The sequence below is a fragment of the Tachyglossus aculeatus genome, chromosome 23 (assembly GCF_015852505.1).
Source record: "Tachyglossus aculeatus isolate mTacAcu1 chromosome 23, mTacAcu1.pri, whole genome shotgun sequence".
In the NCBI taxonomy this organism is placed as follows: domain Eukaryota; kingdom Metazoa; phylum Chordata; class Mammalia; order Monotremata; family Tachyglossidae; genus Tachyglossus; species Tachyglossus aculeatus.
The window spans coordinates 39,438,085-39,462,311 of record NC_052088.1 but is presented as its reverse complement, the minus strand read 5'-3'; the positions used below and the strand labels follow the sequence as shown (position 1 = coordinate 39,462,311).

Genomic DNA, 24,227 nt, shown 5'->3' with positions numbered 1-24,227 from the left:
GTCCCCAAAAAGCACCTGCTAAACACCATTGATGGATTGATTAGGATACAAGGGACCACAAGGAGGCTGCTCACTTCTTTAAGACTGTCATTTTGAGATGGGAGGAAGGAATATCCTTTTTTCCCAAGCAGCACTGCCTAGTGGAAAGAGCACAGGCCTGGGACTCAGAAGACCAGGGTTTTAAGTCCCGGCTCCACCACTTGTCTGCTCTGTGACCTTAGGCAAGTCATTTCTAGACCGTAAGCCCGGTGTGGGCAGGGATTGTCTCTCTTTATTGCTGAATTGTACTTTCCAAACACTTAGTACAGTGCTCTGTACACAGTAAGTGCTCAATACGATTGAATGAACTTCACTTCTCTGGACCCTAGTTACCTCATCTGTAAAATGGGGATTAAGACTGTGAGCCCCAAGTGGGACAAGGACTGTGTCCAACCTGATTACCTTGTATCTGCCACAGCGCTTAATACAGTTTCTGGCACATAGTAAGTGCTTAACAAATACCATTAAAAAAAAAACCTATCCCTAGTAGTACATACATTTGAGTTATTTTTCCAAGAGTGGTGATGAGTTGGGCTGAGCCATCTGCACTTCCTTCTCCCAGCTAAAATTCCTCCAGTCTTTCCCTCTCTTGCAGGTGCCTCACTCACCCATTCATCCATTCAATTGTATTTATTGAGCGCTTACTGTGTGCAAAGCACTGTACTAAGCGCTTGGGAGAGTACAATAAAACATCAGACACATTCCCTGCCCACATCAAGCTCACAGTCTAGAGGGGAAGATAGACATTAACTCCAGGCACCTTTGTTCCTGTCAGTACCTTGCCCTTCGGATTACTTTCTGGTTGACTGCTCCCGGCCTGAGAGCAGGAATAGCCTTGTGAAGGGTGTGGTGAAGAGCTGAGAGAGGAGGAGTGGGAGGTGGGGGAGAAAAGAGATTTAGAGAGATTTTCAGCTCTGTCACCTTACATCAGATGATATGTTCAAAGTGATTAAAGGAACTTGCTCCTGGCTCAGTGGAGGGAAATGGGTTTGTGCTTATTGAGTGGAATTGGGAAAGCAGTTGACACTTTGCATGGTTGAGCCCAGAGCCTGTATCTCAGGCAGAACTACTGGCAGTACTGGCAGAGCTGTCAAACTGCAACTGAGACAGGATTCTTTCTAAAGGATCCTGAGCTGCGCCGTTCAAAAAACCCCCAAAATTTCAGTGTTGAAATTCTGCAGAAATTTATTCCTTTCCATCCAACTTCTTCCCCTAGGGAGGCATTCATTATGGAAGGGCTGTTTCCCGATCATTTTGTCAGCCTGCGTATGAAAGCTTCCCCAAGCAAAAGCCCTGTTCATCTCCCAAACATTATGCTAGGGCTGTTTTTCCTTTCCTTCGATCCCTCTTGTCAGCTCACCTCCCCTCCTCGTATCAGCTATTTGTGCTGTCAGTCGCTGGCTTTTCAATTCTCATTTGGGGTCGCTGGGTGTCGGAAGACAGGGAACACTTCCTCTTTTCCCACTCCCTCTGCGTTGCCCTGATTTACTTCCTTTATTGACCCTTCCCTCCTCACCCCCCACAGCAATTATATCTATATCTGTAATTGCTTTATATTAATGTCTAAATCCCCCTCTAGACTGTGAGCCTGTTGTGGGCAGGGAATATGTCTGCCAACTCTGTTGTACTGTATTCTCCCAAGTGCTCAGCAAGCACTTAGTACAGTGCTGTGTGCATAGTAAATGCTTGACTGAGGAGAGAGAGTGCCCACAGCAGGATAGCCAGGATTTTTACAGTTTCAGAAAAGCAGCCCCTACTGTGTTGTGAGGCTTTCCCATTGAAAGGTCTGAGCTCCAGGCCTCTATCTGCTAGCTGCAAGCTCCTTGAGGGCTGAGAATGTGTCTACTAACTCCTTTGTAGTTAATCTATTATTCAATGGTATTTATGAAGCGCTACTATGTGCAAAATGCTGAACTGAGCACTTAGAAAAGAACAATACAATAGTGTTCATTCATTCAATCTATTGAGCTGAGCACTTACTGTGTGCAGAGCGCTAAACTAAGAGCTTGGGAGAGTACAGTATAAGAATAAATAGACACATTCCCTTCCCACAAGCTTACAGTCTAGAGGCGGGGAGACAGATATTGACATAAAAAAAAATAAACTTCAGCTATGTTCCCTGCCCCCTAAAGCTCACTTTCTAGAGGGGGAGAAAGACATTAAAATAAATTATGATATAAGTGCAGTGGGGCTGACCTCTACACACAGTAGGTGCTCAACAAATACTTTTGATTGACTGTATATTTCCCAGCTCCCCCAGGAAGATCAGGTGCACAGATGAGTTTTGAAAATCTTGGGTGGTGGAGGCTGGCTTCTGTGCATCCTCTATTTCTCTCCCAGGGCCCTCTGAGCCCAGATACTTCTTCCAAGTCACAGAACTAATAATAATAATAATAATGATAATGGCATTTATTAAGTGCTTCCTATGTGCTAAGCACTGTTCTAAGCGCTGAATAATGGTATTTGTTAAGCGCTTACTCTGTGCCAGGCACTGTTCTAAGTGCTGGGGTAGATACAAGGTAATCAGGTCATCCCACCTGGGGCTCACAGTCTTAATCCCCATTTTACAGATGAGGGAACTGAGGCACAGAGAAGTTAACTGACTTGCCCAAAGTCACCCAGCTGACAGATGGCGGAGCCGGGATTAGAACTCATGACCTCTGACTCCCAACCCGTGTTCTTTCCACTAATCCATGCTGCTTTTCATCTATGCTTTTCAACTAAGCATCAGGCGCCGAGTCAGAGGAGAGCTGGGGGCTGAAAAAGAAAAATACCAGACATATGGGTTCCTACTGCCATAGCCCTACGGGACAGTGGGCAGACCAGCTGGAAACCCCCAACTGTCCTGTGGGAAATCACACAAATGGTCACTCAGACCCAAGGCAATACTGTTAAGAAACAGGCAGCTTCTGGGACCTTTTCTGACCCCACATCAGGTTCTCCTGGTGAAAGGCATCCAACACCATGGGCGTAGTTAGATTAAAAGGCACATTCATATGTAAATAATAATCATGGTATTTGTTGAGCACTTACTATGTGCCAGGCACTGTTCTAAGCGCTGGGGTAGATACCAGGTAAATCACGTTGGGCACAGTCCCTGTCCCACACGGGGCTCACGGTCACAGATGAGGTAACCGAGGCCCAGTAAAGCGACTTGCCCAAGGTCACACAGCAGATAAGTGGTGGAGCTGGGATTAGAACCCATGACCTTCTGATGTTGCCAACTTGTACTTCCCAAGCACTTAGTACAGTGCTCTGCACACAGTAAGCGCTCAATAAATACGATTGATTGATTGATTGATTGATTCCCCAGCCTGTGCTCTATCCACTACGCCATGCTGCTTCTCTAAATATCAATTCCCTCCATTTTTGCCTTTAGTAGTAGAAGTAGCATTTTGAGGGCCCACTTGGGACAGTACAGAATAATGAATAATGATGTGTTCCCTGACCACTACGAGATAGCCGGAGAACTAATATCGACTGAGCCCCTTTTAGGTGCAATGCACCGACTTGAGAACTCGGGGAAGTACAACCTGAAGAAGTGATGCACTTCTTGGCCCACAAGGAGTTTCCACTCTAACAAGGCAGACAGGCACACAGTTATTTATAACTAGAAGAAACAAAATAAAACAGAGAGGCGGCTAAATGAACACAACTTGAGTTTTGGCTCCCCAGATTGGTATTTGAAGATCATAACAGTTTTCTAAGGTGCACGTATTTTATGATTTTAATTTTGAATCTTAAACGGTAGTAAAGACTGTTCGGGCTAAGCACTTAGTACAGTGCTCTGAACACAGTAAATGCTCAATAGATACAATTAAGAGAATGAATGATGAGAAGCAGCATGGCCTAATGGATAGAGCACTTCTAGACTGTGAGCCCGTTGTTGGGTAGGGACCATCTCTATATATTGCTGATTTGTACTTCCCAAGCACTTAGTATAGTGCTCTGCACACAGTAAGCGCTCAATAAATATGACTGAATGAATGAATGAGTACAGCATGGACCCAAGAGTCAGAGGATTTGTGTTCTAATCCAGGCTCCACCTCTTGTCTGCTGAGTGACCTTGGGCAAGTAATTTAACAACTCTGTGCTTCAGTTACCTTATCTGTAAAACAGGGATTAAGACTGTGTGCCCCATGGGGGACATGAACTGTGTCCAACCTGATTAGCTTGTATCTACCCCAGCGCTTAGTACAGTGCCTGGCACATAGTAAGCACTTGAATAGCTTCGAAAAAGGAGGGTATTTACATTAATGACCCATAAATTCTCATTCACTCCATTGCAGGGTTAATTTGCAGGACTGTGATTGCCGTTTCCAAATCTTTCATCTGATCTCACCTAGCCAGGCAGGATTTTCTCTCCAGCACATTCTGCTTTCCTCAGGGCTGCTGGCCCTGGCCATCTCCTTAGAGAATGCTTAGAGAAGCAGCGTGGCTCAGTGGAAAGAGGCCGAGCTTGGGAGTCAGAGGTCATGGGTTCTAATCCTGGCTCTGCCGCTTGTCAATCAATCAATCAATCGTATTTACTGAGTGCTTACTGTGTGCAGAGCACTGTACTAAGCACTTGGGAAGTACAAATTGGCAACATATAGAGACAGTCCCTACCCAACAGTGGGCTCACAGTCAAGAAGTGCTCTATCCATTAGGCCATGCTGCTTCTCATCATTCATTCTTTTAATTGTATTTATTGAGCGCTTACTGTGTTCAGAGCACAGTCAGCTGTGTGACTTTGGGCAAGTCACTTCACTTCTCTGGGCCTCAGTTTCCGTCATCTGTAAAATGGGGATTAAGACTGTGAGCCCCACGTGGGACAACCTGATCACCTTGTATTCCCCTCCAGAGCTTAGAGCAGTGCTCGGCACATAGTAAGCGCTTAACAAATACCATCATTATTACTATTATTATTATCTCCTGGGCTGGGCCAAGGAGGGGCATATGAGTGGGGAACGAGCTCCCTCAAGCCCCCATTGTGCCACTAGGGCCAAGTCCAGCCAGGTCCAGGGGGATTGGAGTTGTTTGTATCTGGGGGGTTTGGCACTGCTGAGTGGAATAATTTAGGCCCAATGACCTTCTTCTCTCTCAAGAATGAGCCTTTTGATCACCTACAATACCAGTCCTCTTAACTCGTCTGCCCCATACAAGGATGAGATTCCCAATCAAATTTGGGGCAGAAGCCACAGGTCCGTGGAAGGCGGGACATTAGCTCTCAGCCCTAACCGGGCTGTTTGAATTCCAACCATCTAGCGATCAGAACTCACACTCCCCATTAGGGCCGCCTCTGAGACTGTGTAGGGCCCCTGATGTCCCCTGACTGACAGAAGGAGTGTGGCTCAGTGGAAAGAGCCCAGGCTTTGGAGTCAGAGGTCATGGGTTCCAATCCCTACTCTGCCTATTGTCAGCTGTGTGACTTGCCCAAAGTGGGATTAATAATAATAATAATGATGGCATTTATTAAGCACTTACTATGTGCCAAGCACTGTTCTAAGTGCTGGGGAGATACAAAGTGATCAGGTTGTCCCATGGGGGGCTCACAGTCTTCATCCCCATTTTACAGATGAGGTAACTGAGGCGCAGAGAAGTTAAGTGACTTGCCCAAAGTCACACAGCTGACAATTGGCAGAGCCGGTATTTGAACCCAAGGCCTCTGACTCCAAAGCCCGTGCCCTTTCCACTGAGCTACGCTGCTTCTCTAGCCACGTTGCTTCTCTGTGAGCCCCCTGTGGGACAACCCCGTCACCTTGTAACCTCCGCAGCGCTTAGAACAGTGCTCAGCACATAGTAAGTGCTTAATAAATGCCATCATTATTATCATTATTATTATTATTAGATAGCACCTTGGGCCCTGCTTCCTCCCACCACTGTCTTCCCACTCTGTGGCTGCTCTAAGTGGCACTGGTAAGCCCTAGAGGGTCACCACACCCTTTAGATGGTCGTTATCCATCATGCTACTCTTGGTCTGCCGGACCCTGGGGACCTCCAGGAAAATTGGGTCAAGCTGAGCTCCCAGCTGGCAGTTCACAGCCCTCCCACCTTGAGCGGGTTGAGCAGGAGGTCGGAAGTATTTCAGAAGCTAGGCAGTCAGTCAGTCATATTTATTGAGCACTTACTGAGCACTGAGTATCTGATACTGAGCATCAGAGCACTCCCAGCTGGATGTTCTTTAGCTTGGAAGATCTGACCACATTTAAACACATGGGAAATGCCTGGTCAGCCTGAAGGGAGAGATCAAGCAGCCTGGACTAGGGGAAAGAGCCTGCCTCTTGCCTGCTGGGAGATCTTGGGCAAGTCACTTAACTTCTCTATATCTCAGTTTCCTCATCTGTAAAATGGGGATTAAATACCTATGTTCTCCTTCCTTTAAACTGTGAGTCCTGTGTTGGATGGGAGGATATCTAACCTGATTATCTTGTATCTACCCCAGTGCTTGGCACCTGCTATGCACTTAACAAATCAATCAGTGGTATATATTGAATACTTACTGTATGCAGAGCACCGTATTATTATTATGAATAGGTGCAGGAGGCCACAAGGCACTCATTTCTCTCTCTGTCACTAGGTTTGTAGTGTGGTCCCAGGGTGGGAGAGTGGGTTAGTTGTTGGCTAATTTGTTCATGATTAATCTATTTCTCCCTCAGCCCTGCTCCACCTAATCACCCTGTTGTTGCTTTACTCTTACACTAACTGAACTATTGCATCAGTGCTTAGAACAGTGCTTTGCACATAGTAAGCACTTAATAAATGCCATTATTATTATTATTATTATACATAGACCTCTTGGCTTCCCTAGGAATCTATAAAATCCTCCCTGCCCTCTAGACAACTTGTGTTTCCCACTCACTCGGGAGGCAGTCAATAAATAGTATTAGATGATTTCTTGACTCTGCAGAGTACTTTTATTTTGTCAAAGAGCTTTCACATTAGTTACTCATCTTAGCCTCATAGTGTTTTGCAGGGATTAGTCTCTCCATTTTAGAGATGAAGAAATAGAGGCCCAGAAAGGTTAAATGACTCACTCCAGGTCACCAGTGGGAGAATGCATTGCTGGGATTAGAATCCAGGTCTCCTAGTCCCATGCTCTTTCCAAGCGGCCAAGCCACCTCCCAGTTCAGTGTGCTAATGGAAAGAGCAGAGAACTGGGAGTCCGAGGACCTGGATTCTAATTCTGACTCCGCCACTTGTATGCTGTGTGACCTTGGGTAAGTCACTTCACTTCTCTGTGCCTCAGTCCCTTCATCTGTAAAATGGGGATTAAAACAGTGAGCCCTAAGTGGGACATGAACTGTGTCCAACATAATTAGCTTGTATCTACCCCAGGGCAACGTACAGTGCCTGACAAGTGCTTAATGAGTACCATTAAAATAAAACGCTGCTGTTTTTGCTGCTCAGTTACAGTGTGTCAAAAACCGGAACCTCTTCAGAGTCGTAGGAGTCATTCAGTGAAGTTCAACTAATTAATTAGATGAATAAAATACTCTGATTTCCATATTCAATGGCAGGTAAATCACTTCATTCAAACAAAGTCAGCACTGAAGTGAAATCTGGTTTCTATTTTTTATGGCAAAATTAAGAATAGGCAATAGGAAGGTGTTGAGCTAAACCAGTGATTTAGTGTCTTTGATATTAATGAAAGTATCCAGTAAATTAAAACAGAAATTTATTAATTTCCCAGCCCAGTTAACCAGCCAGGAACGGAGATAATGGAGGCTATTAAGGGGAATTATTTTCAAAATCCCACGTTAGCCAAAGGATAATTGGCATTCAAAGTGACGGAAGTCACAGTGTCAGGTGGAGAGCCGTGAGGATCAGAAGGGGTAAATATACATCGAGGTGACAGTTGTGTTTTCTCACCCCAGCTGGTGGCTGTCTTGGAGAGGTTAGGACAAGAGAAGAAATGACAGGACAACCTTTTTAATATTCTTTGTGACGCAGGTCTCCATAAAGATTGTGTTACCTGTCCTCGAGAATCTGACGACCTGGGAATGGCACCATGGCAGAAATCCATCCATCTGTCCGTTCCACACCTTGCCTCTTCAGAAATAGAAAATAAAACCTTAAATCACCCCATCCTTTTATTCCCCTTCCTTTGTCAGAGTGAAACTGTTGGAAACTTTACCCATATGAGAAATATTGGCTTAGAAGAAAAAGCTTGGAGATGGGAATCAGGAGACCTGGGTTCAAATCCTGCTCATTGAGGAGCCTACGCCCAGACGCGCTCCCAGGCGGGTTCTTTCCCAAAGCCACAGTCCACACACCTAGCCTGGGCTAGGAATCTGTGCTGCTCACTGGAGGAATCAGCAGTGAGAGTGAGGATGGCTCAGGGCCCCTTGTCACCACAACTGGCCAAACAGTGAAAAGTGTGTCCTCCCAATGGAGGGGGGATTCCCTAGTCTATCAGAAACAGTAGTCCTCTGCTCATTCTCCCCCTTCTAGACTGTGAGCCCACTGTCCGTCTCTATATGTTGCCAACTTGTACTTCCCAAGCGCTTAGTAAGGTGCTCTGCACACAGTAAGCGCTCAATAAATGCGATTGAATGAATGAATGAATGAATTTGCAACGTTGGAGATTGCCTGCTTGATCACTGAAAAGACCAAAGTGGCAACAAGCAGGACACTGAGCATCTAAGTAAAGGTTTATCAGAGGTCTGTTCCTCTAGACTGTAAGCTCACTGTGGTCAGGGAAGGCAGCTACTGACTTTGTTATACTGTCTTAATAATGGCATTTGTTAAGCGCTTACTATGTGCAAAGCACTGTTCTAAGCACTGCGGGGGGATACAAGGTGATCAGGTTGTCCCATGTGGGGCTCACAGTCAATCCCCATTTTACAGATGAGGTAACTGAGGCTCAGAGATGTTAAGTGACTTGCCCAAGCACTTAGTACAGTGCTCTGCACACAGTAAGAGATTGGTAAATACAATGGTGATTGAGTGATTGCTCTTCCCTTGGCCTATTGAGACCTGGGAGGAGTCCCTTAACCCCTCTTTGGCTTAATCTGTAAAATGGGGCTAAGACCCCTGACCTCTCGACCTCTTGGACCGTGAGCCCAGTGTGGGAGAGGGACCATCATCCGATCTGATTATCTTGCATCTACCCTACTGCTTAGCACTGAGTGCTCCACTGAGCAGCGTGGCTCAGTGGAAAAGAGTGTGGGCTTTGGAGTCAGAGGTCATGGGTTCAAACCCCGGCTCCGCCAATTGACAGCTCTGTGACTTTGGGCAAGTCACTTAACTTCTCTGGGCCTCAGTCACCTCATCTGTAAAATGGGGATTAAGAATGTGAGCCCCCCAAGGGACAACCTGATCACCTTGTAACCTCCCCAGCACTTAGAACAGTGCTTTGCACATAGTAAATGCTTAATAAATGCCATTATTATTATTATTATTATTATTATTATTATTATTCATTCAATCTTATTTATTGAGTGCTTACTGTGTGCAGAGCACTGTACTAAACTCAAAATCTGGTTTGTGGAGCTACAGTGTATCTAAATCATGACCAACATCAACAATATTGATTGAGTTCCTATAGCTCAGGTCCCTGCTTTCGAGCAACTAGAAGAGGTAAAAGATTTGATTCCTACTGCAACCCACCCCGCAAACTTCATCCCTCTAATGGTAACCTTTTCACTGTACATCAATCTCATCTATCTCTCTGCCAACCTCTCGTTTACATCTTTCCTCTGGCCTGGAATGCCCACTTTCCTCATACCAGACAGATAATTGCTCTCCCCGACTTCCAAGGCTTATTGAAGGCACATTCATTCATTTCATTCATTCAATCGTGTTTATTGGGCGCTTACTGTGTGCAGGGCACTGTACTAAGCGCTTGGGAAGTACAAGTTGGCAACATATAGACACATCTCCTCCAAGAAACCTTCCCTGACTAAACCCTCCTCCTCTCTTCTCCCACTCCCTCTTCTGCATCATCCTGATTTTCTCCCTTCATTCATCCTCCCTCCCAGCTGCACAGCACTTATATTCAATATCTGTAATTTCTTTATTTCTATTAATGTCTATCTCCCTCTCTAGACTGTAAGCTCACTGTGGGCAGGGAATGTGTCTGTTATATTGTTATGTTACACCTTCCCATTCTATTGACTTACTACCCTGATGGGACAAAAAACCCAATGGGGATTCGTTCATTCATTCAATTGTATTTATTGAGCGCTTACTGTGTGCAGAGCACTGTACTAAGCACTTGGAAAGTTCAAGTTGGCAACATATAGAGACGGTCCCTACCCAACAACGGGATCACAGTCTAGAAGGGGATGACAGGAGATACCACTCCCTCCTCCCCCCTCCTCCCCCCTCCATCCCCACTGCCTTACCTCCTTCCCTTCCCCACAGCACCTGTATATATGTTTGTACGTATTTATTACTCTATTTATTTATTTATTTTACTTGTACATATCTATTCTATTTATTTTATTTTGTTAATATGTTTTGTTTTGTTCTCTGTCTCCCCCTTCTAGACTGTGAGCCCACTGTTGGGTAGGGACCGTCCCTAGATGTTGCCAACTTGTACTTCCCAAGTGCTTAGTACAGTGCTCTGCACACAATAAGCACTCAATAAATACGATTGATTGACCACTGATGAGGACTTCAGAGTGAAAAAAGTGTGAGAGTAAAGCATTTTCCTCCCTCAGAAGCTTTCCTTCCTCCCTCCGTTGCCTATATCTCCTCTCCATCCTCCTCCCACAGCCTCCGCTACCTCAGTAGCACTCTTCTTAGTCTAGTTCTCCTCAAAGTGAGCTTTTTGAGGGACCGTCTCTCCGTGATCACCAAGAGCCCTCTGCGATTGTGTGGAGTTGTGGAGGCTGCAAGTGGCCAGCCTTCACTCGTAGCTGTGGGGTGAGATGGGGTGAGCTCACTTTGGAGGGAGCTTCTAGGAGACCACCAGTACCAACAGTACTGATTGCATGCCTAGTGGGAGGCAGAGCCCTTTCCCCGAGCACACCTGCAGCCAATAACAAAATGGACTGAGGAGAACTTAACATCTCCTCTTGTCCCAGAGGAAGAAACTGAAAGAGAAAAAAAAAAGATTAGAGGATTAGAAAGAGCTTTGATAGGTATTGTTAGCCTGGAGCAAGTCACTTTGTCTCTCTTGTTCAGAGCCTCATTTGGACAAATGGGGAGACCCGATCTTTTCTTTTAGAGAAGCAGCTAAGTGGAAAGAGCACGGGGTTGGGAGTCAGAGACCATGGGTTCTAATCCCGGCTCCACCACTTGTGTGACTTTGGGAGAGTCACTTCACTTCTTTAGGCCTCGGTTCCCTCATCTGTAAAATGGGGATTAAGAGTGTGAGCCCCACGTGGGACAACCTGATTACCTTCTATCTATCCCAGTGCTTAGAACAGTGCTTGGCACATAGTAAGAACTTAACAAATAATAATAATGGCATTTATTAAGCACTTACTATGTGGAAAGCACAGTTCTAAGCGCTGGGGAGGTTACAAGGTGATCAGGTTGTCCTAGGCGGGGCTCACAGTCTTCATCCCCATTTTACAGACGAGGTAACTGAGGCACAGAGAAGTTAAGTGACTTGCCCAAAGTCACACAGCTGACAACTGGCGGAGCCGGGGTTTGAACCCACAACCTCTGACTCCAAAGCCCGGGATCTTTTCCACTGAGCCATGCTCCTTCTTTAAGCCTCCACATGGTCCAAGACCCAAGGGACACCGGTGGCATGGAGTTGGATACGTGACTTCAGAGCAACTTCAGTCTTCTGCTTTCTACTAAGCACCAGGTGGAGGTCAAAGAACAAAACCAAAAACACAACCCACAAATGCCATCTTTATTATTATTTTCTTTTCTAGGACACGTGAGGGATTTGGAGTGGGTTTTCCCACTCCACTTAGGGACTGTCGGTAGGATATATTGAATCAATCAATCAGTGGTATTTATTGAGTGCTTACTGTGTACAGAGCCCTGTACAAAGCACTTCCCGGTGAGACTGTGGCTGTTAAACTGCCTGGTTCATTTTTTTAATCCTACCCCTCAATTTGGTTTCCTAGGACTATTAGGAGATTAGCCAATCCCAATTCCTAGCAATCAGAGATTGATTGAATGCAGCTTGGCAGCTAGGTCCATTTGAACCAGAGGGGATTTAAGACCAGATCCAAGGCACTGATGCTGTTGTGCTGGATGGAAGATGAATCTTTCGTTTTCCATGCCCGGGAAAGACGGGTATCTGCCCAGTTTGCCAGACGCTTAACACGCTGTGGTCAGAAAATCTCAGGTTCGACTTTCCATTTAGTGATTGTTTCTGGCGAGTCACAGAGCCCCAGATGATTAACTAATCGTCTGAACTAGTCACATTTCATCAACAATCGTATTTATTGAGTGCTTACTATGTGCAGAGCACTGTACTAAGCGCTTGAGCACTGTACTAAGCGCTTGTAGAAGCTATGTGAGTTGGCAGAGCTTTTTTTACCTTGGCTGAGGTGGGTAGAGATAAACCATCAATCAATCAGTCCATGTGCAAAGAACTTGGGAGAGTACAAGAGAATTAGAAGACACTACCCATGCCTTTATTATTATTGTTAATAATTATAATAAGAATTAGGGTATTCATAAAGCTCTTCCTATGTGCCAAACGCGATACAAAGCACTGGGGTGGATACAAGCAAATTGTGTTGGACACAGTGTCTGTCCCACATTCATTCATTCATTCAATCGTATTTATTGAGCACTTACTGTGTGCAGAGCATTGTACTAAGTGTGGGGAAGTACAAGTTGGCAACATATAGAGATGGTCCCTCCCCAACAACGGGCTCACAGTCTAGAAGGGGGAGACAGACAACAAAACAAAACATGTGGACAAGCCCTACTGAGAGCTCACCTCCTCCAGGAGGCCTTCCCAGACTGAGCCCCCTCCTCCCCCCCATCCCCACCTTACCTCCTTCCCCTCCCCACAGCACCTATATATACATATATATGTTTGTACATATTTATTACTCTATTTATTTTACTTGTACATATTTATTCTATTTTATTTTGTTAATATGTTTCGTTTTGTTGTCTGTCTCCCCCTTCTAGACTGTGAACCCACTGTTGGGTAGGGACCGTCTCTCTATGTTGCCAACTTGGACTTCCCAAAAGCTTAGTACAGTGCTCTGCACACAGAAAGCGCTCAATAAGTACGATTGACTGAATGAATGAATGGAATAGACTTAAAGCTAGGTGCACATCATTAACAAAATAAATAGAATAGTAAACATGGGGCTCACAGTCTCAATCCCCATTTTGCAGATGAGGTAACTGAGGCACAGAGAAGTGAAGTGACTTGCCCAAGGTCACACAGCAGGCAAGTGGTGGAGCCAGGATTAGAACCCCTGACCTTCTGACTCTCAGACTTGAGCTCTAGCCATTACATCAGGCTGCTTCTTTAAGGAGTTGACAGTCTAGCTCCAAAAGGAGTACTCTTCCACTCCAATAGGTCCAAAGCAGAGAACTCTCTCATATGGGGAAGAGGAGGAGTCAGGTGAGGGGGAGCGGGGAGAAAGCCCCTGGGCTTGGAGCTGGAGTAGTGAAATAATAATAATTAATAATGATGGTATTTGTTAAGCACTTACCATGTGGCAAGCACTGTTCTAAGCACTGGTGTAGATACAAGGTAAGCAGGTTGTCCCATGTGGGGCTCACAGGCTTAATCCCCATTTTACAGATGAGGTAACTGAGGCCCAGAGAAGTTAAGTGGCTTGCCCAAGGTCACACAGCAGACAAGTGGCGGAGCCGGGATTAGAATCCATGTCCTTTGACTCCCAAGCCTGGGATCTTGGCACTAAGCCACGCTGCTTCTCTAGTGTAGCTACTGGGGGCTTTAAAGAGTACCAGGCGCCCCTTTGCTGAACCTGGTGTGGAAGTAATGTTATTCATTCATTCAATCGTATTTATTGAGCGCTTACTGTGTGCAGAGCACTGTACTAAGCGCTTGGGAAGTACAAGTTGGCAACAAATAGAGACAGTCCCTACCCAACAACGGGCTCACAGTCTAGCGCAGAGGAGGTTACGGGGTGATGAGGTTGTCCCACGGGGGGCTCACAGTCTTCATCCCCATTTTGCAGATGAGGGAACTGAGGCCCAGAGAGGTGAAGTGACTTGCCCAAAGTCACACAGCTGACAAGTGGTGGTCAGGATTTGAACCCATGACCTCTGATTCCAAAGCCTGCTCTCTTTCCACTGAGCCATGCTGCTTCTCTTAATGAGCATTTACTATGTGCGGAGCACTGTACTAAACGCTTGGGACAGTACGATACAACTGAGTGAACGGATGTTTTCCCCACCCATAATGAGCTAAAGTGGAAGGGTCAGCCTTCTGCTTGCATATTTATTCTATTTATTCTGTTAATATGTTTTGTTTTGTTGTCTGTCTCCCCCTTCTAGACTGTGAGCCCGCTGTTGGGTAGGGACCGTCTCTAGACGTTGCCAACTTGTACTTCCCAAGCGCTCAGTACAGTGCTCTGCACACAGTAAGCGCTCAATAAATACAATTGAATGAATGAATAGAAGGGAGAGACAGACAACAAAACAAAACATATTAACAAAATAAAATAAATAGAATAGTAAATATGTACAAGTAAAATAGAGTAATAAATCTGTACAAACATATATACAGGTGCTGTGGGGAGGGGAAGGAGGTGAGGTGGGGGGGTGGGGGAGGTGGAGAGGAAGGAGGGGGCTCAGTCTGGGAAGGCCTCCTGGAGGAGGTGAGCTCTCAGTAGGAGAGCTCACCTGTTATGTAATGTTATGTAATGGCATCAACTCCACTCACAAAAAGGTTCTTGGTGGCAGTTTATATTCATTCAATCTTATTTATTGAGCACTTACTGTGTGCAGAGCACTGTACTAACCGCTTAAGTTTATATGTAGTTGCGAGGATGTCATTGGGTAGTCCCCTGGCCCCATGGCTCCCTCCATTGCTCCATATAAACACGGTGCCCCTTCTGAGCTGTGGAATCAATTAATCATGTTTATTGAGTGCTTACTGTGTGCAGAGCATTGTAATAATAATAATAATAATAATAGCATTTATTAAGCACTTACTACGTGCAAAGCACTGTTCTAAGTGCTAGGGAGGTTACAAGGTGATCAGGTTGTCCCACGGGGGGCTCACAGTCTTAATCCCCATTTTACAGATGAGGTAACTGAGGTCCAGAGAAGTTAAGTGACTTGCTCAAAGTCACACAGCTGGCAGTTGGCAGAGCCAGGATGCGAACCCTTGACCTCTGACTCCAAAGCCCATGCTCTCACCACTGAGCCACACTGCTTTTGATAATAATGATAATAGTGTCATCCGTTAAGCGCTTACTACATACCAAGATGTAGTAAATGCTGGGGTGGATACAAGCAAATCGGGTTGGGCACAGTCCCTGTTCCACCTGGGACTCACAGTCTTAATCCCTATTTTTTTTACAGATGAGATAACTGAGGCACAGAGAGGTTGAGTGCCTTGCCCAAGGTCACCCAGCACTTTGCACATAGTAAGTGCTTAATAAATGCCATTATTAAGAGGCAGAGCCAGGATTAGAACTCAGGTCCTTCTGACTCCCAGGCTGTGTTCTATCCACTAGGCCATGCTGCTTCTCTAAGCACTTAGGAGAATACAGTAATAACTGTATTCATGTATATGTATATTCATGTATATGTCTAATAACAGAGTTAGTACTCATTCATTCATTCTGTCATATTTATTGAATGCTTACTGTGTGCAGAGGATGTACTAAGCGCTTGGAAAGTACAATGCAGCAAATAAGGAGAGACAATCCCTGGCCACGACGGGCTCACAGTCTCGGGGCGGGGAGACAGACATCAGTACAAGTAAATCAATACAAATTCATTCATTCAGTCATATTTATTGAGCGCTTACTGTGTGCAGAGCACTGTACTAAGCGCTTGGGAAGTCCAAGTTGGCAACATATAGAGACGGTCCCTACCCAACAGTGGGCTTACAGTCTAGAAGGACAAACACATGTCCTCTGCCCACAGGGAGCTTACAGTCTAGAGGAGGAGACAGACATTAATATCAATAAGTAAATTACAGAGTTGTACGTAAGTGCTGTAGGGCGGAGGGAAGGGTGAATAAAATGCAATAAAGTCCAGTAAGGCCTCTTGGAGATGTGTTTTTAAAAGGGCTTGGAAGGTGGGGAGGTTGATTGCATGTCATATATGAAGAAGGAGGGCATCCAGGCCAGAAGCCAGATGTGGGCAAGGGTTTCCCCAGTGAGATAGATGAGCTCAAGCTAGAATGAGTAGATTGGCATTAGAGTAGTGAAGTGTTTGGGCTGCTTCATAGTAGGAAATCAGAGTCAAAGCACGAGGGGGCAGGGGGACTGAGTGCTTTAAATCCTCTAGTAAGGAGTTTCTTTTTGATGCAGAGGTGGTTGGGCAAACCCTGGAGTGGGGAAGTATGGACTGAAAAGTTCTGTAGCAAAGCGATCTACAGATCAGCAGAGTGAAGTATGGACTGGAGTGGGAAGAGACAGGAGACAGGGAAGTGAGCAAGAAGGCTGATGCAGTAATCAAGATGGGAAAGGGTAAGTGTCTGAATTACCGTGGTAGCACTTTGGATGGAGAGGAAAGGGCGGATTTTAGTGATGGCGTGAAAGCTGAACCAACAGGATTGGGTGACTGAATGAGAGAGATGAATCAAGGATAATGACAAGGTTACGGGCTTGTGAGACAGGGAGGATGGTGGTGGTTTCTACGGTGATGTGAAAATTACGGGGAGGACAAGGTTTGGGTGGGACTGTATTGGGCAAAAAAGAGGATGCATCCCTAAAAATAAAACTACTAGACAAAAAGGCATCTGGTGTCATATCCATTGAAAATAGGCCTGTCCAGTATAAAGCAGGATGAATTGTCACCCTGGGCTGGGGGTCAACTAACCAAAAAGACTGAAGGGCCCTGTGGGCAGGCAAATGACTGAATTGAATATTGAAAAGCAATGAGAGGGGCAAAGACCCCCTCCAGTTTTCTGATGAAGGCAAGCCTTATTTGGAATCTGAAGTACCTTATCATCCAGGGTCACCTTCTGAACACAAAGTTATTAGCAGTTCTTTGTTGCTTTGTCTTGAACCATATGGCTGGAAGGGCCCTCCCACATATGCAAGAAAGGAAATTAGAAACCCAAAGTAATTAATGATAAAATGGTTATCCCCATGCCAATTCGCTGCACCCACTTTGTTCTTTAGAAGTTTCTCCAGAATCTAGAAAATGGACATGCTGTCTCCTTTGCTAACTACATCTGATGTTCTGCCATTGACCCTCTTAAGGCTGAAATCGGTCCAAGCACTGCATTTGTCAATGAATCCGGGTAAGCATTTTAGATGGAGAGGGATGGCAACACTAAAGCTGAAATTTGGCAGCGGTAACCTGTGAGATTTCCCTTTCTGTTCCCCCTTTCTTGTTAATGCTTTACTTACTTTTGTTTCATTCCAGAAGGTGCACTTCAGCTTAATAAAAATGCATAAGCCTCTTTAAATGAAAATCAGTGAGTCAAAGACAGGCGAAGGACTACGAAATAACATCTGTGACCATTCATATCTAAAGACCCTGATGATGACTTTTACTTAGCTTGATTTTTTTAAGAACTAGGATTTTATTTCTTCCCTTTTAAAAAAAATCAGTGCCACCCATTTTTTTTAAAAGTCCAATGTAAATAGATAATAATTTAGTTTACAGTTTACAAATACTTTACAAATAGTTTATTTGTACATGTTCATTCTATTTATTTTATTTTGTTAATATGTTTTGTTTTGCTCTCTGTCTCCCCCTTCTAGACTGCAAGCCCACTGTTGGGTAGGGACCGTCTCCATATGTTGCCAATGTGTACTTCCCAAGCGCTTAGTACAGTGCTCTGCACACAGTAAGCGCTCAATAAATACGATTGAATGAATGAATGAATGAATAATAAAATGTTCAGAAAGAAATGAAGAGACATAGTCCAAACTAACAGCTTGTTTCTCTGGTCATTTGTTTTTAATGGGGTTTGAGCATGAAGTTGTCAGTCTGTTAGCAGCAGCAGTTATTGCAGTATTTATTGAGCACCTACTCGTGGGCAGAGCCCTGGGGTGGGTGCCTATTATGGGCAGAGAGATGCCCTGGATGCCTGCTGTGGGCAGAAAGCTATCCTGGGAGCCTGCATAAATGCAGTCAAAGAGGCCTGGTCCTTGCCATCAAGTTTACTCCTGCTCTCCTGGTCTATATAATGACATTTAAGTTATCTTAACACTCCTAGTGATTCATTCTACATTATTGATTTTTACAATCAATCAATCAATCGTATTTATTGAGTGCTTACTGTGTGCAGAGCACTGTACTAAGCGCTTGGGAAGTACAAGTTGGCAACATATAGAGACAGTCCCTACCCAACAGTGGGCTCACAGTCTAGAAACAGTGGGCTCACAGTCTAGAAACAGTGGGCTCACAGTCTAGAAGGGGGAGACAGAGAACAAAACAAAACATATTAACAAAATAAAATAAATAGAATAAACATGTACAAATAAACTATTTGTGAACTAAACTATTTGTAAACTATAAGATCACTTTGGAAAAAGTTCTAAAGAAGTATAGAAAAGTTCTAAAGAAATACGGAAACTAAAGAAGTACAGAAATTCCCATCAGGGCCGATGGGAATAATTCAAAAAATTCTCGAACTTTATTAAAGTGCTCATTGCATCACTCCTGGTAAATTCACATGCCTAAATTTCAGCCATCTACATTGCTGAGGAAATTCTAATATAATAATAATAATAATAATAATAATAATAATGGCATTTATTAAAAGCTTACTATGTGCAAAGCCCTGTTCTAAGCACTGGGGAGGTTACAAGGTGATCAGGTTGTCCCACGGGGGACTCACAGTTTTCATCCCCATTTTACAGATGAGATAACTGAGGCCCAGAGAAGTGAAGTGACTTGCCCAAAGTCACACAGCTGACAATTGGCTGAGCCGGGGTTTGAACCCATGACCTCTGACTCCAAAGCCCGGGCTCGTTCCACTGAGCCACGCTGCTTCTCGCAGGTTAGGCAATACTGGTTAGGCATTACTTATCAGTAGGATTAAAAGTGAGATACCTGTCCGTAGCTATTGGCAGAATACCAGTGGCCATAAACTTTAAAGAAAATGCTTTAAAGAATCCTCAAGGAAATGCATTTTACGAAAATGGAGCTGGAGGCTGGTAAATGACCTCTGAATCTGTTAATTGCTTTCCTCTTTCCTTTGGATTGCAGCCCTGAAGACGGTGAAATCCACCCTGAAATCTGCCGACTTTACATCCAGTTGCAGTGTTGCTTAGAAATGTACACCACGGAGATGCTCAAGTCCATATGTCTGCTAGGATCTCTTCAGTTTCACCGGAAAGGTATCTTCCATTTCATATGTTTCACCCCAGATTCAGAGGAATGCTCCCCTGGAAAGGGACGTGGGGCCTCTAATGGGAATGGCATGACTTGGCACCACGATGTCTAACGGTCACACTGAGGTGGATAGTGTTCTGAGAAAATAGCACCATTTATTGTCCAAGGTTGTCAGACACAGGAATTTAGAGGCCCCCAAAATAGGAAGTTGAAATCATGGGAGCAAATGAATTCTCCAAGGGAATTTTTCTAGACAGAGAATAGAAAGGGGACTCAGAATTGAGCTTTGCGGGACCCCCACAGTTTAGAGGGAGAGTCTAATATGGCTCCAAGCCCCTCCACTCCACAGAAACCACCCTCTCTAAGGTCAGCAATGACCTCCTTCTTCTCGAATCCAGTGGCTTCTACTCCATCCTAATTCTCCTTGGCTGCCTTTCATTCATTCAGTTGAATTAATGAGCGCTTACTGTGTGCACAGCACTCTATTATCATCTGTAAAATGGGGATTAAGATTGTGAGCCCCCTGTGGGACAACCTGATCACCTTGTAACCTCCCCAGCGCTTAGAACAGTGCTTTGCACATAGTAAGCACTTAATAAATGCCATCATTTCTTATTATTACTAAATACTTGGAAAGTACAATACAACAATAAAGACGGACAATCCCTGCCCACAGTGGGTTTACAGTCTAGTTGAGAAGCAGCGTGGCTCAGTGGAAAGAGCACGGGCTTTGGAGTCAGAGGTCATGGGTTCAAATGTTGGCTCCACCAGTTGTCAGCTGTGTGACTTTGGGCAAGTCACTTAACTTCTCTGTGCCTCAGTTACCTCAACTGTAAAATAGGCATGAAGACTGTGAGCCCCCTGAGGGACAACCTGATCATCTTATAACCTCCCCAGCGCTTAGAACAGTGCTTTGCACATAGTAAGCGCTTAATAAATGTCATCATTTTGATTATTACAGAGAAGCAGCCTGTTTTAGTGGAAAGAGCCTGGGCTTGGGAGTCAGAGATCATGAATTCTAATCCCAGCTCTGCCACTTGTCAGCTATGTGACTTTGGACAAGTCACTTAACTTCTCTGTGCTTCAGTTACCTCTGTAAAATGGGGATTAAGATTGTGAGCCACACGTGGGACAACCTGGTATCTACCCCAGTGCTTAGAACAGTACTAGGCACAGAATAAGCGCTTAACAAATACCATCATTTTTTATTATTATTATTAGAGCGGGGGAGACATAATAATAATAATGATGGCATTTGTTAAGTGCTTACTAAGTGTGAAGCACTGTTCTAAGTGCTGGGAGGGTTACAAAGTGATCAGGTTGTTCCACATGGGGCTTAAAGTCTTACTCCCCATTTTACAGATGAGGTAACTGAGGCCCAGAGAAGTGAAGTGAGTTGCCCCAAGTCACACAGCTGACAAGTGACAGAGCCAGGATTAGAGCCCATGACCTCTGGCTCCCAAGCCCGTGCTCTTTCCACTGAGCCATGCTGCTTCTCTTACAAGTAACCACCTTTGACACTATGAACTTCGGCACTGTGAACAGTAACTTTGGCTTCACTGTCACTGTCCTCTCCTGGTTCTCCTCCTATCTCTCTGGTTGCTCCTTCTAAGTCTCTTTTGCAGGCTTCTCCTCTATCTCCCCCCACCCCTTCCCACTGTGGAAGTCCCTCACGGCTCTGGGTCCCCTTCTATTCTCTATCTACATCCACTCCCTTGGAAAACTCATTTGCTCTTAAACTTCAACTCTCATCTCTATGCATATGATCTCCAAATCCCTTTCCCCAGCCCTGTCCTCTCTCCTCCGCAGTCTCGCATTTCCTCCTGCCTTCAGGACATCTCTTCTTGGATGTCCCGAAGATGCCTCATTCTTAACGTATCAATCAGTCAATCAATCATTCGGATTTATTGAGTGCTTACTATGTGCAGAGCACTGTACTAAGCGCTTGAGAGAGTACACTGCAACAGAACTAACACGCACACTCCCTGCCTATCCAAAATGGAACTTCTCATCTTCCTACCCAAACTCCTTGTTCCCCTCTAGACTGTAAACCTGTCAATCAATCAATCAATCATATTTATTGAGCACTTACTGTGGCAAGATAGGAGTAGGGGTGGGGAGAGCTGGTTATTCATTCATTCAATCGTATTTATTTATTTATTTATTGCAGTGTGTGCAGAGCACTGTACTAAGCGCTTGGGAAGTACAAGTTGGCAACATATAGAAATGGTCCCTACCCAACAGTGGGCTCACAGTCTTGAAGGGGGAGACAGAGAACAAAACAAAACATATTAACAAAATAAAATAAATAGAATAGATATGTACAAGTGAAATAAATAGAGTAATAAATAAATAGACTAATAAATAGAGTAATAAATAAATAAGTAGAGTAATATTGTCGTGGGCAGGGAACGTGTCTATCAACTCTGTTGCACTGTACTTTCCAAGCACTTGGTACAGTGCTGTGCACACAGTATGTGCTTAATAAATACCATGGATTCCCCCGGCTTTCCCATCACTGTAGACACCACCACGCTGCCCGTCTCACAAGCCAGTAACCTTGATATTATCTTGGACCCGTCTCTCATTCAACCCGCATATTCAGTCACAATGTCTCTAGAATCCGCTCCTTTTTCTCCATCCAAACCTGCTACCATGTTGATCCAAGCACTTATAGTATCCCGGCGATACTGTTGCTCAGCCTCCTTTGCTGACCTCCGTACCTCCTGTCCTATTGTCTCTCCCCACTCCCTCCATATTTCACTTTGCTGTCCAGATCATTTTTCTACCAAAAACATTAAGGCCGTATCCCTCCACTCCTCATCCATCCATGCATCTCCGCCTCAAACAGAAACTCCTTACCACAGTGGTTTTAAGACACTTAACCATATTGTACATATGTACATATTTATTCTATTTATTTTATTTTGTTAATATGTTTTGTTTTGTTCTCTGTCTCCCCCTTCTAGACTGTGAGCCCACTGTTGAGTAGGGACTGTCTCTTTATGTTGCCAACTTGTACTTCCCAAGCGCTTAGTACGGTGCTCTGCACACAGTAAGCATTCAATAAATATGATTGAATGAATGAATGAATAACCAGCTCTCTCCACCCCTACTCCTATCTTGCCTCAGTAATCTGTCACAACCCAACTCGTACACTTGATTCTTCTTTCACTGAACTCAAACTCCTCAGTGGAATTATCTATTTGCTGCTGACTCCTTGTTCACATCAAGCGCTTAGTACAGTGCTCTGCACACAGTAAGCGCTCAATAAATACGATTGAATGAATCCTCCCCCTGCCCTGGAACTCCTTTCCCCTTCATAGCTCAGAGAAGCAGCATGGCTCAGTGGAAAGAGCCTGGGCTTTGGAGTCAGAGGTCATGGTTCAAATCCTAGCTTCACAAATTGTCAGCTGTGTGACTTTGGGCAAGTCACTTCACTTCTCTGGGCCGCAGTTCCCTCATCTGTAAAATGGAGGTCACCACTGGAACCCTTTTTGAAGTATTCAACAGTGGTTAATTCCTGGATGTATATTTAACAAGATCTCGGGGCGGGCACCGAGACCTGCTCTTCTGTAGTAATTCCCTTTGGCTTCCAAAGTCATGCTCCACACAAAACGGGTGCTGAGCAAAGACTGTTGGCGAGGTTGCTATCGGCCCCTGCTCAAGAAGATGATCTCTGTGGGTGGAATGCATAACAAGGAATCACAATCACCAGCTGGTCATTTCTGCTGCCACTCTCACAAATTATCATCAGGAAAGGATGTTTCAGTCACGGAGGATCGGTGATAATCCTAATACATATTTATTGATTTATTTTTGAACTTGGACAAGCTCACGAGCAGTGTCTTCCCTTTCGGTCGTCCCATGCTACACAGTGATTTTCGAATAGAAGTGCTCCAGACACTTGCTCATCTATGAACTGAGGTGGCTGTCACCTGTCAGCTTGTTTTGATCCTTTGGATTTTCCACTTTTCAGGAGACAGAAAAGGGAGAGGTACACTTGCTTAACATATGAGTTTTCACATTCTCTCTAACCCTGCTCAAAGTAATAACCATGAGGGGTATTAATACAACCCGCCTGCTGAAACTGCAGATCCATTCATGTTGGGTACACAGTGTTTTGATGAGATGTCAGTTACTTTTAAGTCATTTATCTGGTGGGAACCTCAGGCTGCTGATGAGCTTTTCCCTCTGGATTTCTGTGCAAGTGAAAGAGAGGGAGGGAAGTGGTGAGAGGGAAGAGAGAGAGGGAGAAAGAGCACAAGCCAAGGAGCATCGGAATTACTCCCTCTCTTCACCCAAATAAGACTATAATTGATAGTGCGACTTCCTCACAAAATCAAATTAAGGATATTAAGGCACTCATTCCTGCAGATTGCCTTTGGTACTGAATGAAAAATGATTGTGGTAGAAATTACAGGTGGGAAAAAAAACGGGGGTGTTCCTCAGGTGGATTAGGGGAAATGATTTATTCATCAAATTAAAACCTTATTTAACAACCTATAATTGAATGGCGGGAAGCAGTGCTTGCCTGACTCAGGGGTTTGAGCAGAACCAGGGAATAGCACTACTGCTCCGTGAAGAAGGAGCAGAATGAAAGGAAGAATCCTGCAGGTCTCCAATTTCACCCCCTCCCCAACCCGTTCTCTTCTCTGTCCCCAAAGCCTCTCTGAAACAGGTAAATCCAACCTCCTGGAAACTGTGTGCCTCCAGCATTCATTCATTCAGTCGTATTTATTGAGCACTTACTGTGTGCAGAGCACTGTATTAAGCGCTTGGGAAGTATACAAGTCGGCAACAGATAGAGACAGACGGTCCCTACCCAA

The 24,227-nt window shown here is 44.7% G+C and overlaps 1 protein-coding gene across 1 annotated transcript in view; it reads left to right on the top strand.

The window, feature by feature from the left end:
* LOC119944691 (regulator of G protein signaling 7 binding protein) overlaps positions 1-24,227 on the top strand; it is a 75,970-nt gene that overhangs the window by 25,498 nt on the left and 26,245 nt on the right. The window contains exon 3 of the mRNA XM_038765768.1: positions 19,273-19,403. Within this exon, the coding sequence (XP_038621696.1) occupies positions 19,273-19,403 (131 nt within the window). The remainder of the gene's footprint in view (positions 1-19,272; positions 19,404-24,227) is intronic.